The following is a 13,132-nucleotide window of genomic DNA, read 5'->3' on the forward strand; positions in this document are numbered from 1 at the left end:
GGAGTGTATGTGTCATAGTACAGAATTTAAAAGCCGTGAAAGAAACCTCAGCCTATTTGGAACAGGAGTTCAGCATTTCCTTTTCTCTCTTTATGGAGACTCCAAGCTCCACAGGGCAAGGAGTTGGGTCTACTCTATTCACTTCAAAAGTGCCTGGCATAGTACAGGTAATCAATAACTGCTTGTGGAATGAATAAATGAATGAGATTTGTAGCAGGCATGCTTTGTCTGCGTGGCCTGAGTCTGTTCCATCCTGAAGTGAATGTCCTAGTCATAGGACAGCTTCTGGAGAAAAAAAGCTTGCACCTGGCTGTGGTCTCTTTCCCAGTCTGTCTGCTCACAACACTCACTGATACCACAATGCTCCAGTTTACTGCAGACGACCATGCCCACAGTCATGACCCTGACACCTTCACAGTCCTAATCTCTTTAAAGTTCATTGTGGAGAAGATGGTAGAGTGAGGCTGGAAGGTGCTGACCACAGTATACCAGCTTTGTCAACACTGATAGACGTGGCAGGCTGGCTGAAGGCGGTGAAGGATGCTCTCAGCCCCCAACACCCCTCGAAGTTTACAGCCACCATCCTCACTGTGAAAGAGAAGGAATATTCCAGTAACACCCCCCAGTACCTCCCAGCATCACAGTCATCTGATCTGCTGAAGAGGCACAGACAGAAGAAACAGAAGCCTGCATCTTCTCCTCTCGCTCCCCACTCTCAGCAGGCAGCCTTGGGCTTTCTCAGGAGGGATAAGCCACGAAGAGCAGAATAACCCAAGGAGCACGATTATGGCAGAAAGAGACGGCAGGTACAACCAGACCACCATTCAAGTCATGAGAAATCAACTAGGGAAGGGCCGAGGTGACTCCCTCGCCCTGCCATGTCCTCCATAACCTGAACCTGTGTCCCGAGGGTAACAGTCAAGCCAGAGAACCTGGCATTTTCTTGGACACCGCAGCCAGGGTGGAAATCAGGTGATCCATTCTCCCTGGCTACACCCAGCACCCTGAATCATTGGGGCTGAGTGGCAGCTCAGAAGAGAGACAAAAAGGAAAGGGACAGGTGTCAGGTGCTTTGGAGCCTGGCCCCATCAGTCCAAGTGTGGGGTCCTGCCCAGCTGCAGCTGAGGATTCAGGCAGGGGAAGTGGAAGAGGAAGGGGCAGAGGAAACTCAGAAGAGAAAGGTAGAACTATTACAAAATAATGGGAGCTGTCAGGTGGCTCAGCGGTAAAGAATCTGCCTGCCAATGCAAGAGATGCGGGTTCCATCCCTGTGTCTGGAAGATCCCTTGGAAAAGGAAATGGCAACCCACTCCAGTATTCTTGCCTGGAGAATCCCATGGACAGAGGAGCCTGGAGAGCTACAGTCCATGGGGTCGCAATGAGTGAGACACGACTGAGCGACTGAGTACCCACAATGGGAGCCATGGAGGCAATGAAGGTACAAAAGAGAGGCAGAGAAGACAGGAGGGGAGGGAGAAAGGCCCTGTGTCAGCATAAGAGGAAGGAACAGAGCGACGATCATGGAAGAGGAGGGGACAGCCCTGCAAAGAAAGTTCAACTCAAGTACACAGCAAAAAGCAAAGGGGGAGGGAGTCTGGCGCAGAAGCTGTGCAAAATTTAGGGGCAATGAAAACACAGAAGGAGAGGAAGTGTTAACTTTAGGAAGACAGACTTTCCCCCAGAGTTCACCTTGCCTCTTGGGAGATTCAATGGAACCTGTAGTGCCCCTGTCATAGTCAGAGGTGAAATCAAGGCACAGAGAAACAACGGAACGCCCAGGAATCTCAGAATCTCACGGTTTTCAAAGCCATTTTGGGGGATGGGGTGGCGGGAGGCGAACGATGCCAAAAGAGTTTCTGGAAACTGTAGGAAAACCATCTCAGAGCGTGCCCCCTGCCCCGGCTTGCAGCCCTGCCTCCCTCGGCCCATGCGGTTGACTCCTTCCGTTTGACAGTCTGTCCGTCCACCCATCCCGTCCATCCCCCGTCCATCCAGGACGCAGGAACACTCACGCAGGTGCGCGGGCAGGCGGATCGAGTCTTCCTCCATCCTGAGCGCTCTGGGCACTGGTACATGAAGCGGCGTCGAGGAAGTATAACTGGGCACCGGGCTCTCCGGGGGTGTGTATGAAATTCGTTCCTGCTGTTAAAAAGAAGGGCAGAGAGAGGGGAAGGGGAAAAAAGACAATGAAAGCCTGAAACTGAGGGATGACGGCCGCGAGGGGGTGGGTGGGGCCGTCTGGGTGCCGGTCACCTCTCCAGAGGAGACCCCTCTCCGCACAGTTGTCTTTCAGATCGCCAGCACTCTGGATTTATAACAAAACGCTGAAAAGCTTTAAGATAGGGCTTTTCCTGTGCGCTGGGGTCAATAGGTGTTCTTTTTTTTTTTTCCTCTTTGTATTAGTGGTTTGTTCCAGTAAAGAGGGGAGGCAAGATGAAGAGGATGAAACAATATATCCCAAGAGAATGTCATTAAAGACTCCTCTCTCAAAAATTACTCTTCCTGGTCACATAATTTATGTCACCAATACATTAAAAACCATTTTTTCTCTTCTCTGACAATATCCCCAGCTTCTGATCAAAGTAGGATTCCATCCTTAGATCCAATGAGAGGTGAGCCCAAAGTGATAGCTTATAAGCTTGAGGTTTCAGTTAATAAATCTACAAGCAATATTTGTCTGTCACCTACCTATCCCATTATACAACCATCACCACCAAAAATCTCCAGGGTTTCATTTTTTCCTTCATAGCTGCGAATTACCTGCCACATCAACAAGTTATCTCCTTGTTCCCCTCGTGCTCCATCTTAGAATCAATAGTTCCTTTCCTTCTGAAGCATTTCAATGGCTCATTCAAAGAATCCTCTGCATTTAGGGAAGTACGGTTTAATTGATGGTACTTACTCAACAGACAAGGAAAGGGGGAGGGGAAAGTCAGCATCTCCACTGTTTAAATTGTTAGATCGATTAAAACAATGAGATGGGATGGGAAGGATTAGTTTTCAGTTACAATGTGGCAAATAATGGCAAGAAACTGACTATGCTGTTCATTGAGGAGAGTAGTGCAATTTGCATCTTAGATCTGTGCACCAACCGGTTTGACTTGCAGTCCATACATAAACACAACTTCCGTTAGTTTCTGTGGTTTAACTGGGCAAAGTAAAGTGGGACACACACAGTCCAAAAATAAGTTAGGGGTGGAGGTAGGGGAGATCGGTAAGATGCCATCGTGAAAACAAAAGTCAAGAGCAAAAGAAAAATTACGGATTAAAATAAAGCCAAGGGGGTGTTTAGGTTTTACAAAGCATTCTCTAACATTTTATACTCCATCAAATGTGCAAAGGGAAGCAGGGGCATCCCCCAGCCCTGTAACCAAATTAAAGCTTCTCTTCTCATAACCTGGAAAGTTAGGCGGTTGTGGTAGGAAGTTTCGATTTTAAATGAATATATACATATTTTTGTAATTTCCGAATGGAATCGCTATACCTTCCCCGAGGCATCCTCAACTGGCAACTAGGGCCTTTGGAATATTTCTGCTTAAACACACATCCTAAAGTTTCCTGGTGAATTTCTTAATTCAGGGAAGACACGCACACCCTAGATTTCATTTCTGGATTGATCGAGGTGTCCTGTGAAAGGTCACCCAGAGGCAAAACCTTCAACTTCACTTTTCTTGAACTTTACCAAACATCACACATATTCTGAGCAACTCTAATTTAGGGATGAGTTATATTTTCGGTATTTGGTTTGGGGTTTTTGAGGTGAAAAAGGCAAAGGCATAAACACACATATGGGAAACATACGAAATCTGTTGAGGGGTTTTTCAAGGTGAGATAGGTTTTTACAATATTTTAAACAGAGTCTGTTTTTTCTAGTTTAACAAATTCTTCGTACACTTCAACCCTTGAATAACCCCTCACCCCACCCCAGTCCCAACATACGCCTCGATATCTTATCTACCGTTACTTTATTCCCAGAAACAGCTTTCTGTTTTGTTAGGGTTTTTGCAGAAGTGAAACTGTTGATGAAGAAAACTCTGTGCAACCAGAGACCTTTCAAATGGCAAGGCATGAGTACGAGAAAAAGAAAGATGGCATTTCGTAAGATGGTGACTTTTTCTGGAAGACAAGATTCTATAACTAGTCTCTGTGAGTGAGAGGCCACCTCAATCCCCTTACCATCTCCATCTAGGATGATGAGGAGGGAGAAACCCAGCTCTCCAAGCAGATTCTATTTCTTGGGAAAATATATCACCAGCCTACTGAGAAAAAGAGTCAAGCCAGGTATCACCTTTAAAATGTATATATTCTGACTTGGTAAATTATCATGTTGTACCTTCTCTTGGGGCTTCCCTGGTGGCTCAGTGGTAAAGAATTCACCCGCAGTGCAGAAGACCTAGGTTCGATCCCTGGGTTGGGAAGATCCCCTAGAGAAGGGAATGGCAACCCACTCTGGTATTCTTGCCTGGAGAATCCCATGGACAGAGGAGCCTAGCAGGCTACAGTCCATGGGCTTGCAAGAGTCGGACATGACTTATTGACTCGATGACAACAAGCTTCTTTTTAATATAGTTTTTGGAGGCAGCCCTATGTGTGTTTACATGTGTGTGGTTCCCTGTCTTAACTGCGACACTGAATGTCACACTTCAGGGCTTGCCCTGGGGTTTCATGCCCTCTCCTCCACATCCAACAATTCTAGAAGAAGACTACTTTGCTGTTGCATAAAAAGGAGGCCAGGGCTTCCCTGGTGGTTCAGCAGTAAAGAATCCACTTGCCAATGCAGGAGACACAAGTATGATCCCTGGTCCGAGAAGATCCCACACACCGAGGAGCAACTAAGCCAGTGCACCACAACTCTTGAATCTGTGCTCCAGAGCCCAGGAACCACAATTACAGAGCTCTCGAGCCACAACTACTGAAGCCCCCACGCCCTAGAGCCTGTGCTCCACCATAAGAGAAACCACTGCAATGAGAAGCCTGCGTACTGAAACTAGAGAGTAGTAGCCCCTGCTCGCTGCAACTACAGAAATGTCCATGCAGCAACGAAGACCCAGCACAGCCAATAAATAAATAAAATTATTAAAAAAAAAAAAAAAGAAGAAGAAGAAGGCCAGAGACTGAGTGAATATGGACCTTGAATGCCTCTCACTTCTGATACAGGTTTCCACTCAGCAATGTGGCGACGCAGACGCAGTAAGTCTGGGTTGGGAAGTTCTTTTTAAAAGATTTAATGAAGAGCTTTGTCAGTAACAAAAGAAAGGATGGGTACCTTGACCCTGAGGGGGATAAGCAAAATGTGCTTCTAGGGCCTCGAGCAATTTGCTAGTGGCAGTTACACACTGACTGTGATCCTGGGTTCAGCGGCCAGGACAACACCCATTGGGCCACAGAAAGGATGCTGCCCAGCCTATGGGTTCCTTCCCAAGGAGGACAAAGCACACACCTGGGCATCCCACACCACACACTTATCTCCTTTGTCTCTCTTTCTGTTCATCTCTAAGGTGATTCATGTGCTCCTCATTTTTAAATCTATTACTCCAGCAGTGCACTTATATGGCACAATCAGCAGACTGTCAAAAGTTAGAAATACGAAACAAATACCAATATCTCTGATGGAGACATCCAAGCAGAGAGACGTAAAGAGACTAACATCCAATTCTCCAAATAAAGAAAACCTCTTCATTCTCAGAACTGCTTCTCTGGCCCAACCCCAAGGAAGGGACAGCGAGTACCCGTTTACGGTACATTCACCTTGAGAGCAAATTGTCAGTCGGATGAAAAGCAGAGGTGTTTTATTTTAACATTACAGAGGGGAATAACCATTTCCTCAGGAGGATTATAAGCACTGCTCTAATTAAATTAAAATGCCGCACATGGTGATATTAATGCATTCAAGTGTTGAAGGGGGGTTCACCGCCGGCGGAGGTCAATGATGTGACTAAAAATGCCGTGATGTGGTTACAGGATTGTTTAGATGCTGAAAAAGAAAAACATGCTGCTTTGAAATGTGCAGACACAACCTATCAAACCGGCGGGCAGAACAAAAGGGAGCAATGCCATTTCTCAGGCCGACGGTAATACCTCGGGGGGTGGGGGGTGGTTCGAAGAGTGGTGCCAAGCTCTGGAAAGAGAAAATAAAGCTAGAAATAGTTTTAGGCAAAGGATGAAATGTAAATGTTACTCACCATTATAGCAAGCTTAAAAAAATTTTTAAATGGAATGTGGAGTTGGGGTTGCGGCAAGCATGCTACGGAAACCAAAGTGAGCTTCATGCATCCCTTACCTCACTCCTCCCTGACTGCAAAGGGTCACATGGTACCCATCTAATTCTGCTCATTTCTTTAAGACTTTATTTTATTAAAGTGTAGTTGATTTATAATGCTATATTAATTCCTACTGTAAAGCAGTTATATATACACACACACACATGCACGCGCACGTGGGGCTTCCCTGGTGGCTCAGGGGTAAAGAATCCACTTGCCAACTCAGGAGACACAGGTTCAAACCCTGGGTTGAAAACGATCCCTTGGAGCAGGGAATCCACTATTCTTGCCTGGGAAATCCCATGGACAGAGGAGCCTGGCAGGCTACCATCCATGGGGTCACAAAAAATGTCTATCATGACTTAGCAACTAAACACATATATATATACCCACACACATTATTTTTCATATTCTTTTCCATTATAGTTTGTCACAGGATACTGAATATACTTCCCTGTGCTATACAGTAGGACTCTGCTGTTTATCCATTGTCTATATACTAGTTTGCATCTGCTAATCCCAAACTCCCAATCCATCCTTCCCATCCCCACCTCCCCTTTGGCAACCACGAGTCTGTTTGCCGTGACTGTGAGTCTGTTTCTATACTGCAGATAAATTCAGTTGTGTCATATTTTAAATACCACAGGTAAGTGATACATATGGTTCTTGTCTTTGTCTGACTTACTTCACTTAGTTTGTTAATCTCTAGATCCCTCCATGTAGTGGCAAATGGCATTATCTCTTTCTTTTTTATGGCTGAGTAGTATTCCATTTTATATACGCACCACATCTTCTCTAGCCATTCATCTGTCGATGGACATTTACGCTGTTCCCGTGTCTTGGCTATAGTGAATAGTGCTGCTGTGAACATCAGGGGTGCATGTATCTTTTCGAATTATAGTTCTGTCTGGATATGTACCCAAGAGTGGGAATGCTGGATCATATGGCAACTTTTTTATTTTTTTAAGGAATCTCCATACCATTTTCCATAGTGGCTGCACCAGTTTACATTCCCATCAACAATGTAGGCTGCTGCTGCTAAGTCGCTTCAGTCATGTCTGACTCTGTGCGACCCCATAGATGGCAGCCCACCAGGCTCCCCCATCCCTGGGATTCTCCAGGCAAGAACACTGGAGTGGGTTGCCATTTCCTTCTCCAATGCATGAAAGTGAAAAGTGAAAGTGAAGTCACTCAGTCGTGTCCGACTCTTCTTGACCCCATGGACTGCAGCCTACCAGGCTACTCCGTCCACGGGATTTTCCAGGTAAGAGTACTGGAGTGGGGTGCCATTGCCTTCTCCGCAACAATGTAGGAGGGTTCCTTTTTCTCCACATCCCTTCCAGCATTTGTTATTTGTAGATTTTTTTAAATGATGGCCATTCTGACCAGGGTTTGATAGTACCTCACTGTAGTTTGGATATGCATCTAATAAGTAATAATTCTGCTGATTTTTAAGCTGACTGCTTAGAATCTGTGATAATAGTGTAAATCAACCTCATGAGTTCTGGGGTCAGTTAGGAGAATGGTGTTTCTCCTGCTCCCATGTCCTCTCTATGGCTGCATTTTACAGACTACAAGAGTTAAAAACTGAATATTATTATTACCAAAAAAAAAAAAAAAACCTTTCCTTTTCAAAGTGATTTAATATAGAGCTTCGAGAAATCATGGGGGTCCATGCATTTGTTTTTATACCATGAGCTCTTTGAAAAAGCTGCAGGCCTGAGGAGCTTAAAGCCTATTCCTCATTAAATAAGAACCTTCTGGAAATAAAGATAAAGCATTTCTGGAATCAGGAAAAACAGAAACAAACTTTGCTTATACAGTCTACTCTCCCCATCTGGGGATTCAACCAACCACAGATTGAAAACATTTGGGGGAAAAAAAATTTTAGTAAGTTCCAAAATGCAAAACTTGAATTTGCCATGTGCTGGCAACTATTTACATACAATTTACACTGTATAGGTATGCTGTTATAAGCAATCAAGAGATCGTTTAAAGTATATGGGAGGATGTGTATCGATTATATACAAATACTACAGCCTTTTTTTATAAGGGCCTTAAGCATCCACGGTTTCTGGTATCCTCACGGGCCATGGAACCAGACTCCCACAGATATCAAGAGATAACCATACTTGTAAAAAGATGTTTTAGAGACAATTTCAAAGATTCCTTGACCACAGAGCTGAGATGCCCTTGATTTAGGAACTTTTCCCAAAAACAGCCCTCATACCGAGTGCCAGAACTACTCCGGTGGAGGTTTCTGAAGCCCAGGTAAAGCCTTGAGGACAAAGACTGTCGTGAAAACAGTGGTATCTGTGGACCATTTCCCAAGCAAATAGGGTAAAAATGCTACAGGTGCACTTTTGGTGCTGTTACACTTTAGGTGTCCCTTTACTGTGCTGAAAACTGGCAACTCAGACACGAGAGAAAGCAACAGGCATCAAAGACACTGTGGTCATGCTGGTAATATTCAATATTTCAAGGAAGGATCTCCTTTCCACCCTGCAGGCTTTGAGGAAAGTTGCCTGGGGAAGCTGAGGCTTCTACTACAGTCATCTTCTATAGAATAAAAGAAGAAATCTCTCCTATGAAAAACTATTTGGTGAGATTTACTATGGCAACCCACTCCAGTATCCTTGCTTAGGAATTCCCATGGACAGAGGAGCCTGGCTGGCTAAAGTCCATGTGGTCCCAAAGAGTCCAACACGAATGAGTGACTAAATAACAATAAATAAACTGAAGTCTGAATACACAAGTCTGAATACACACAAGGGAACATTTCAGGCAAAGATGGGCTCAATAGAGGACAGAAACGGTAGGGACCTAACAGAGCAGAATATATTAAGAAGAGGTGGCAAGAATATACAGAAGAATTGTACAAAAAGTTCTTCACGACCCAGATAATCACGATGGTGTGATCACTGACCTAGAGCCAGACATCCTGGAATGTGAAGTCAAGTGGGCCTTAGGAAGCATCACTACAAACAAAGCTAGTGGAGGTGATGGAATTCCAGTTGAGCTATTTCAAATCCTAAAAGATGATACTATGAAAGTGCTGCACTCAATATGCCAACAAATATGGAAAACTCAGCAGTGGCCACAGGACTGGAAAAGGTCAGTTTTCATTCCAGTCCCAAAGAAAGGCAATGCCAACGAATGCTCAAACTACCGCACAATTGCATGCATCTCACATGCAAGCAAAGTAATGCTCAAAATTCTCCAAGCCAGGCTTCAGCAATGCGTGAACCATGAAATTCCAGATATTCAAGCTGGTTTTAGAAAAGGCAGAGGAATCAGAGATCAAATTGCCAACATTCGATGGATCATCAAAAAAGCAAGCTAGTACCAGAAAAACCTCTATTTCTGCTTTACTGACTATACCAAAGCCTTTGACTGTGTGGATAATAATAAACTGTGGAAAATTCTGTAAGAGATGGGAATACCAAACCACCTGACCTGCCTCTTGAGAAACCTGTATGCAGGTCAGGAAGCAACAGTTAGAACTGGACGTGGAACAACAGACTGATTCCAAATAGGAAAAGGAGTATGTCAAGGCTGTATATTGTTACCTTGCTTATTTAACTTATATGCAGAGTACATCATGAGAAACGTTGGGCTGGAGGAAGCACAAGCTGGAATCAGGATTGCCGGGAGAAATATCAATAACCTCAGATATGCAGATGACATCACCCTTACGGCAGAAAGTGAAGAAGAACTAAAGAGCCTCTTGATGAAAGCGAAAGAGGAGAGTGAAAAAGTTGGCTTAAAGCTCAATGTTCAGAAAACTAAGATCATGGCATCTGGTCCCATCACTTCTTGGCAAATAGATGGGGAAACAGTGGAAACAGTGGCTGACTTTATTTTTCTGGGCTCCAAAATCACTGCAGATGGTGACTTCAGCCATGAAATTAAACGATGCTTACTCCTTGGAAGGAAAGCTATGACCAACCTAGACAGCATATTAAAAAGCAGAGACATTACTCTGCCAACAAAATCTGTCTAGTCAAGACTATGGTTTTTCCAGTGGTCATGTATGGTTGTGAGAGTTGGACTATAAAGAAACCTGGGCGCCGAAGAATTGATGCTTTTGAACTGTGGTGTTGGAGAAGACTCTTGAAGGTCCCTTTCACTGCAAGGAGATCCAACCAGTCCATCCTAAAGGAGATCAGTCCTGGGTGTTCATTGGAAGGATGGATATTGAAGCTGAAACTCCAATACTTTGGCCACCTGATGCGAAGAGGTGACTCATTGGAAAAGACCTTGATGCTGGGAAAGATTGAAGGCAGGAGGAGAAGGGGACGACAGAGGATGAGATGGCTGGGTGGCATTGCTGACTTGATGGACATGGGTTTGGGTGGACTCAGGGAGTTGGACAGGGAGGCCTGGCGTGCTGCGGTTCATGGGGTCGCAAAGAGTCAGACACGACTGAGCGACTGAATTGATTGATTGATTGAATAGACAATTATTTAACTACACTCTCTTGGCTGCAAAATGATTCAAAGTGGTTGTTTGGGCTTTCATTAAATAAGCTTTCATTAATAAGCAAAAGCAACACATCACCAAAAAACTGAATAAGACTGAATTTTGAGCTGCACAGTTTTCTAGGTTTTTAGTGTCAGGGATGCAAATAGCACACATGAGAACCTAAACTAACACATTCTTGAATGCCAGCGTCTTTCACTTGAAAAACTACATTGAATATTTTGTTCACCCCCAAATTTAGCAAGATCAACTTAAAGAACTTGAGAAAAGATGTAAACGTCACTCTTTGCTAAAATGTACACACTATTACAGCTCATAGCATCTTGATATCTTTCCAGAAAGAATCAGTGTACTTTAGGATCTGGGGTGAGGAGAGTAACTTTAGGATCTGAGGAAATCAAATACAAATTTTGGAAGAGAAAACCAGGTCCATCAAATCACAGCAGTGAAGTTGTGATGCTATCTTTCCTACCCACAGAGGCTGCAGTAGATGTCCAAACAAGTGGTCCGAGTCAGCTTTCCTCTTAGGAGTTCAGCTCGTCTCCTGAGAAAACCATCCTTTCTGGGTGCTGAGCCAATAGACTTTTACACCCCAATTGATCTTTGGCTTTTAACACGCTTGCTGTCACTTCCAGAAAAAAGAATGGAGGACCTTCCTGGTGGTCCAGAGGTGAAGAATCCACCAGCCAATACAGGGGACATGGATTTCATCCCTAGTCCAGGAAGCTTCCATATGCCATAGAATAACTAAGCCCATGTGCCACAACTACTGAAGCCCGCTCACCCTAGAGCCTGTGCTCTGCAACAAGAGAAGCCACTGCAATGAGAAGCCCGAGCACTACAGCTACAGAGTAGCCCCAGCTCACCACAACTGAGAAAGCCTGCATGTAGCAACAAAGACCCAATGCCCCCAAAAATAAGTGAATAAGAAAAATGGGAATATTCCATGAAAATAGGATGGGCAGGAACTACACTTCTGGTCTCTGGAGCTACACCCCCTCGCCTTGGTCTTCCAGATGCCCATTCAGTCCTGGAAGGGAGGGTGCACCCCACCATCCACACTCACACTGAAGTAGAGTCCTTCCTAGGAGCCCAGCTTCACCTCCCCCACGGAGTACTCTTGCTTTGGACATTGAAGAAGATGGATTCAGGACCTGAATTATGTAGATTCCTATGTACTTACACGCCAGTCAATCCTTAAGGAAATCAACTCCAAATATTCACTGGAAGGTCTGATACTGAAGCTCCAATACTTTGGCTACCTAATGCAAAGAGCCAATTCACTGGAAAAGACCCTGATGCTGGGAAAGACTGAAGGCAGGAGAAGAAGGGGGTGACAGAGGATGAGATGATTAGATAGCATCACTGACTCAATGGACATGAGTTTGAGCAAACTCCAGGAGATAATGAAGGACAGGGAAGCCTGGTGTCCTATATAGTCCATGGGGTCGCAAAGAGTTGGATATGACTTAGCGACTGAACAACAACTACATACTTATAACTGAAATAGTCCATATTCCCCTCTTCCTGGCCTACCTATTACATCCTAAAGTCAGAAGACAGTGTATTGTATTTAAGGGCTACGATTAAGTCAAAGCACCTTCAATCTTTCTTTTGCCCAGAACTGAGTTATCAATGTACAAATGGACAAATAAATAGGAGCACTGGCAACAGGCCCTGCAATCAAGCACTACTGTAAAATGTCATTAAGGGTTCATTCTCCCTATGACTGTTATGAAATTGTTCAGCATTCACCAAGCATCCACTACAAGCCAAAGTCTGGACCAGACATTATGAATTCTGCCCCCATTAAGTCCTGGAATTCCAAAGATGGCCCCAATACTAAAACTTTCTGGTCAGGACATGGAAGCAACCTAAATGTCCATCAACAGAGGAATGGATAAAAAAGATGATATACAATGGAATATTACTCAGCCACCATAAAAAAAGGATGAAATAATGCTATTTGCAGCAACATGGATGGACTTAGAGATTGTCATACTGAGTAAAGTCAGTCAGGTGGAGAGAGACAAATATCTTATGATATTGCTTACACGTGGGATCTTAAAAAATGGTACAAATGAACCTATTTAGTGAACAGAAATAGTGTCACAGGTGTAGAGAATAAATTTATGGTTATCAAGGGGGAAAGGGTAAATTGGGAGATTGGGATTGACATATATACACTACTATATATACAACAGATAACTAGTGAGAATCAACTGGGGACTTCCCTGGTGGTCCAGCGGCTAAGACCTGGGGCCCGAGTTTGACCCCTGGTGAGGGAGCTAGATTGCACATGCTGCAGGTAAGAGTTTGCATGTTGTAACTAAAGACCTCATATGCCGCAATCAAGACAATCAAGACTGAAGATCCTGTGTGCCACAACT

At 44.3% G+C, this 13,132-nt stretch overlaps 1 protein-coding gene across 6 annotated transcripts in view; it reads right to left on the reverse strand.

Moving 5' to 3' along the window:
- ETV6 (ETS variant transcription factor 6) overlaps nt 1-13,132 on the reverse strand; it is a 317,723-nt gene that overhangs the window by 188,041 nt on the left and 116,550 nt on the right. For 3 of the 6 annotated variants that reach the window (XM_081589331.1, XM_081589332.1, XM_081589334.1), the window contains exon 2: nt 2,013-2,139. In XM_081589331.1, the coding sequence (XP_081445457.1) occupies nt 2,013-2,139 (127 nt within the window). Of the gene's footprint in view, nt 1-2,012; nt 2,143-13,132 lie in introns of all 6 variants that reach the window. The other 3 variants (XM_081589330.1, XM_081589337.1, XM_081589333.1) reach the window with 1 other exon arrangement.

Source organism: Giraffa tippelskirchi, chromosome 4, assembly GCF_054371585.1.
Source record: "Giraffa tippelskirchi isolate mGirTip1 chromosome 4, T2T-mGirTip1v1.2.pri, whole genome shotgun sequence".
Classification (NCBI taxonomy): Eukaryota; Metazoa; Chordata; class Mammalia; order Artiodactyla; family Giraffidae; genus Giraffa; species Giraffa tippelskirchi.